General features: G+C 47.4%; 3 protein-coding genes across 3 annotated transcripts; 1 reads left to right on the top strand and 2 right to left on the bottom strand.

Moving 5' to 3' along the window:
* H2BC21 (H2B clustered histone 21) lies at positions 1-2285 on the bottom strand. Its single transcript, XM_068963153.1, has one exon. The coding sequence runs from the start codon at positions 2280-2282 to the stop codon at positions 1902-1904; it is 381 nt and encodes a 126-aa protein (XP_068819254.1). The 5' UTR covers positions 2283-2285; the 3' UTR covers positions 1-1901.
* A 299-nt stretch (positions 2286-2584) lies between these two features.
* On the top strand, positions 2585-2995 carry H2AC20 (H2A clustered histone 20). The gene has a single exon (XM_068964291.1). It carries the CDS (start codon positions 2606-2608, stop codon positions 2993-2995), a length of 390 nt encoding a protein of 129 aa, XP_068820392.1. The 5' UTR covers positions 2585-2605.
* A 165-nt stretch (positions 2996-3160) lies between these two features.
* On the bottom strand, positions 3161-3553 carry H2AC21 (H2A clustered histone 21). The gene has a single exon (XM_068964290.1). It carries the CDS (start codon positions 3551-3553, stop codon positions 3161-3163), a length of 393 nt encoding a protein of 130 aa, XP_068820391.1.
* Positions 3554-6000: the final 2447 nt, after the last annotated feature.

Below are 6000 nucleotides of genomic sequence, written 5' to 3'. Positions count from 1 at the left end.
AAATTTATTAATAACAATAGCATATACACACATTTGAAAACACACATGTAAGAAACATTAAGATTTATTCAGTCTCTGATAATGTCTGGAGTCCATTTGGATTCATGAAACCCCTGCAATCAACTCCAGGACCCCTTATCCAAAAGCAGAGTTGAATAACGGTTCAGACCATCAGTACCATTATCAGCAGAATCAAAGGCTTGGACAGAAAAATACAACATTCCATAATTACAATGAAATAAAACTGAAATGCAATCGTCCTTGCATTTGAGGGTACAGAGGTGGACAATGTTAGCTGCATGCCCAGTGGACCACTTACTCTCAACCTCATTTTTAAAGAAATATTAACATTCTCTACTTTTTTTTCTCTCTCCGGGATTTTCCTGGATCAGGGATCGAACCTGTGTCTTCTACACTGGCAGGCGGATTCTTTACCAGACCCACCAGGGAAGCCCCAACCTTGTTTATTTTATAGGGTCTCCTGAAAAGCAATGAAACTGTGAATGTAAATGAAAAGTTCATCTCAATGGGGAACAAAAGATCAGGATGGAAGGAGGGTGTCATAAATGAAGAAAGGAAAAGGATCTTCCAGTGAGCAATGTTCTGAATTTAATGAAAATCCAAAAGTTTAGACCAAACTGAAAAGCATAAAGGAAGGACTTAAAACTGCCACCTCCTCCTTAGCACACACACACAAATACAGCCCTCCTCCCAGCTGTTGCCCTGAGGTGACCATAGCCAACTTGGGAAAGGAGGTCCAAAACATTTCCATTTTCATGTCTTCACATACATCTAATGGAAATGAACCGCACCCATCCATCCATCCATGAAGGCTATTTTTAAAAGAAGAGGGACAGAAAAATTAATTCAACAAATACTAATTCAGTAAGTACTTAAGTGTCCACTGTGTGCCAAGCACTGGTTGGCGGGGACGATATAGAGGAAAACCAAACCAATAAAGTTTCTGTTAAAGTCTTGAGGAAAATGGTAAACAAGAAAAAAAAAAAAAAACTATTAATAGCAAAACAATTTCTGACAGCTGCTAGGAAGAAAATAAAATAGTGAGGGACCAGAGGCAGGAAGGAGAGACACAACTTCCCGAAGGTGTCTGAGAGGTGACGTTTGAGACCAGACTAAAATGACTAGTGCCTTCCAGTGACTTGACGCCGAAATATTCCGAGAAAAGAGAATTAAAAGCAAAAATGATCCACAAACCAAGAAATAACAGGAATTTCACAGCGCCAAAGTGAGCGGCGCAAACCAGAACCTATGAATTCCGGAGCGGCGGGAGAGTTTGAATATTCATGTCCAATCAGGGAAAGGCTGAGACCAGGGGCAGCGCGGGCTCAGTACGAAGTATCCCGAACCGCTGGTGTCCACAGGAAGCCACATCGCAAGGGCCTAACTCGTGATCCGGCACCCACGCAGCTGCCAAACTCGCAATTCTTCAGGGCTGTGATGCAGTGTTCGAAAGACCCGGGCTTGGTCGTGTCCTGGGGTCCTTTCTTAAATGTGGATAGCCGAAATCACTCACTTCGTTTTGGAACACCGGTGACACGTACCCAACATAGCCACCAGGACACAAGTCTAGGAGCAGTCTCAGTATCCTAATTTAGAACTGACTCATACGAAAGCTAAGCAGCAGTGAGGGTTAAGACGCGCCCTAGATTCAAAAGCAAAGCCAGTCACGCGCCAGAAATCTCAAGTCATAAGGGCTTAAAAAGCTCCGTGTGTCATCTTCCATTACTTTTAGCCAACTAGAGTAACTTACTTTGTGAGGAACTGAGGAAAAACAAGTGAACAAGGCTCTTTTCTGGTGATTAGGTGGGTGGCTCTGAAAAGAGCCTTTGGAAAATCAAGCGGCTTTGCGACTCGTGCGAGCGCCGCGTCCCAGCAGGGACTCACTTGGAGCTGGTGTACTTGGTGACCGCCTTGGTGCCCTCGGACACGGCATGCTTGGCCAGCTCGCCAGGCAGCAGCAGGCGCACGGCCGTCTGGATCTCCCGAGACGTGATGGTTGAGCGCTTGTTGTAATGCGCCAAGCGCGACGCTTCGCCCGCGATGCGCTCGAAGATGTCGTTGACAAATGAGTTCATGATGCCCATGGCCTTGGACGAAATACCGGTGTCTGGGTGCACCTGCTTCAGCACCTTGTACACGTAGATGGAATAGCTCTCCTTACGGCTGCGCTTGCGCTTCTTGCCGTCTTTCTTTTGGGCTTTGGTAACGGCTTTCTTGGAGCCCTTCTTGGGCGCAGGAGCGGATTTTGCCGGCTCAGGCATTGTGAAACAACGCCGTTTGGCAAAAAAAGAGGTATGAGAATGGGCGGGCCTGATCCATTTATAACCACCGTATGCAAATTAAGGCTCCAAAAGTCTTACATTCCCATTGGTCCGTGGAGAGACCTTACGTTATCAGTAATAGCTACAGAATAACACCGACTCTTAACCTTATTGGCTGTTTCAGGAGCCAATTTAGGACCAATGAAAAGCTTGTTCCTGACCCCACCCCTCGGAAAACTTATAAAGGCTTTCCAATTGCTGATCTTTCTTAAACATTTGCCGAGGGGCTTCGATCTTTAAGTGTACTACTGTTACCTTTAGTCATGTCTGGTCGCGGAAAGCAGGGAGGCAAGGCCCGCGCCAAGGCCAAGTCGCGTTCGTCCCGTGCAGGCTTGCAGTTCCCGGTAGGGCGAGTGCATCGCCTGCTGCGCAAAGGCAACTACGCTGAGCGGGTGGGGGCCGGCGCGCCCGTCTACATGGCGGCGGTTCTGGAGTATCTGACGGCCGAGATCCTGGAGCTTGCCGGCAACGCGGCGCGAGACAACAAAAAGACGCGCATCATCCCTCGTCACCTGCAGCTGGCCATCCGCAACGACGAGGAGCTGAACAAGCTGTTAGGCAAGGTTACCATCGCGCAAGGCGGCGTTTTGCCCAACATCCAGGCCGTTCTGTTACCAAAGAAAACCGAAAGCCATAAAGCCAAAAGCAAATAAAGCCTTACAAAGTAAACCAAAGAACAAAGGCTCTTTTTAGAGCCACCCAAGTTTTCAAAAAAAGAGCTAATGCGCTATTTTGTGATCAGCCCTTTATTTTGACACTTTGGTGGTGGCTCTTAAAAGAGCCTTTGGGGTGAGTGGGGATGGTATCAAGCCTCTTAATTACTTATTCTTGCCAGGCTTGTGACTCTCCGTTTTTTTGGGCAATAAGACTGCCTGGATATTGGGTAAGACACCGCCCTGGGCAATAGTGACACCCCCGAGTAACTTGTTGAGCTCTTCATCATTTCTCACGGCCAGTTGCAAATGGCGAGGGATGATGCGCGTCTTCTTGTTGTCTCGGGCGGCGTTGCCCGCCAGCTCCAGGATTTCCGCGGTCAGGTACTCCAGCACTGCCGCCAAGTACACCGGTGCGCCGGCCCCCACCCTTTCGGCGTAGTTCCCTTTGCGCAGCAGGCGGTGCACTCGCCCTACGGGGAACTGAAGGCCAGCGCGGGATGAGCGCGACTTGGCCTTGGCCCGAGCTTTGCCTCCCTGCTTTCCGCGGCCTGACATTACTGCTAAAACTGCAGTTACAGCTTCTTTTTCAAGGAGAAGGATATGGCAAGGGTAACCAATTTGATGTAATTTATAAGAGCTACCGGGAGGGGTGAAGGGAAGTGGTTTGATTGGCTAAAAGCGGGGTCCGATCGCACAGCCAATAGGAAAGCGAAAACCAGACTCTTCGTTTGCATCTTGCGCTACGAGGAAATGACGGCTTCTATAAGTACCTACCAATCGTTGTGAGCCATATTAAAGCCCTTTATTTGCATGCCAGGATTTTTAAAGTGAAGGCTTTCAAACAAAACGCTCTTCTGTTTTGCTTTATTTACTGAGTGGCAATTTTTTTCTAGGTTACGGATGGTAGGTTTTTTTCCGGTTTCCCAAAAAGGATTTTAAAGGGCTGCAGAGAGCCTTTAGCAGATGCAGTTACTCCCACTCAAGGGCCTTGGAACCTTAAATTACTAAGTTCCTCCTTTTCTGGCTCGTCAAAGCCAGACTGCCTTAAAAAATACAAAACTACTGAGGCCTCTTCTTTTCTTTCAATTCAGTTGTTGCCTGCGGTGTGGCTTCGCCCCATCCCCACCCGTCTGTTCCTTAGACTCCGGTTTAATCGAGGGCATTTCCTTCTCAGAGGATCTTCCCAACCCAGAGATCGAGTCCGGGTCTCCAGCATTGCAGGCAGGTGGATTCCTTACGGTCTGAGCCACCAGGGAACCCCAGAATAGTATGTCATCCTCCTCTTGACCTCTAGGAGGCGTCCCAAACCGCCTTCAACTTGAAGGCGTCTTTCCCTTGGCATTCAAAATGTCGCTCTTAGTCTTTCCTCATTCTGCTGCTTTTCCCCCTGTCCGTGTTTAAATCCCAGTGTTAAGCTCGGCTCTGCCTCCCTATTCGCCCTTTCCGCACACTTCATTCTTCACTCTTCCCGAAGTCGTACCCAATTCAGTGCTTTCATCTAGTATTTGCTGCAGAAGCTCAGGCCTGTATACCTGTTAACTGGATACTTCAATCTGTCTGTCCCTATAACTCGACCTATCCAAAAGCAAACTCATCCAGTCACCTGCCGCCACCACCACCACCCCCACTCCCCCCCACCACCACCACCTCCCCACCCCCCGCCAGCTCCCTTCTCTTTGTTCTTTCCCTGAATTGCTCCAACAGTCTGCCCGGAACCTGAGCTAACATCTACAGTTTCCTGCATCTTACAGCATATATTCATGAATATTCCTGAATATTCATTGGAGGGACTGATGTTGAAGCTGAAACTAATACTTTGGCCACCTGATGCGAAGAACTGACTCATTGGAAAAGACCCTGATGCTGGGAAAGGTTGAAGGTGGGAGGAGAAAGGGACTGCAGAGGATGAGATGGTTGGATGGTATCACCGACTCAATGGACATGAGTTTGAGTAAACTCCGGGAGCTGGCGACGGACAGGGAGGCCTGGCATGCTACAGTCCATGGGGTCGAAAAGAGTCGGACACGACTGAGAGACTTCACTTTCACTTTTCACTTTCATGCATTGGAGAAGGAATTGGCAACCCACTCTAGTATTCTTGCCTGGAGAATCCCAGGGACGAGGGAGCCTGGTGGGCTGCCGTCTATGGGGTCGATTTAGCAGGGGCAGCAGATTACTTTTAATACCTAATACAATGTAAATGTTATGTAAATAGTTGTAAATAAAATGTAAAACTATGTACATAGTTGCCAAGGCAGGGCAAATTCTAGTTTTGCTTTTTGAAACTTTCTGGATTTTTTTTTTTTTTTTCAAATATCTTCCACCCACAGTTGGTTGAATCCTCAGATTCAGAACCCGTGGATACCGAAGGCCAACTGAAATTGTTTCACAAATAAGGAAACCAAGGCTCAGAGGAATTTAAGCACTTGCTGAAGGTCACACAGCCACTTACAAAGACATGATTAGAACCAAGGTCAGCCTCGCTCAAAGTCTGTGCTCTTCATCCCTCCAAGCCCATTGCTTCACTAAGGAGATTACCGGCTTTATGAAGTCATTGTGCCCAGCCCTGCTTCTTCCCTCTGTTACAGAGGGAGGGAGAGCTGGAGAAATAGTTTAGAAAAGAAGATGCTAATTCTCTAAGAGTATAGTTTTATTTGTTTATGAAAAAAAAATGTTTATTAGCAGATGGGGAAACAGTGGAAACAGTGTCCGACTTTAATTTTTTGGGCTCCAAAATCACTGCAGATGGTGACTGCAGCCATGAAATTAAAAGATGCTTACTCCTTGGAAGGAAAGTTATGACCAACCTAGATAGCATATTGAAAAGCAGACATATTACTTTGCCAACAAAGGTCCGTCTAGTCAAGGCTATGGTTTTTCCAGTGGTCATGTATGGATGTGAGAGTTGGACTGTGAAGAAAGCTGAGCGCCAAAGAATTGATGCTTTTGAACTGTGGTGTTGGAGAAGACTCTTGAGAGTCCCTTGGACTGCAAGGAGATCC

Source organism: Capricornis sumatraensis, chromosome 2 (assembly GCF_032405125.1).
Source record: "Capricornis sumatraensis isolate serow.1 chromosome 2, serow.2, whole genome shotgun sequence".
Lineage (NCBI taxonomy): Eukaryota > Metazoa > Chordata > Mammalia > Artiodactyla > Bovidae > Capricornis > Capricornis sumatraensis.
This window is presented reverse-complemented; position numbering and strand designations above follow the sequence as displayed.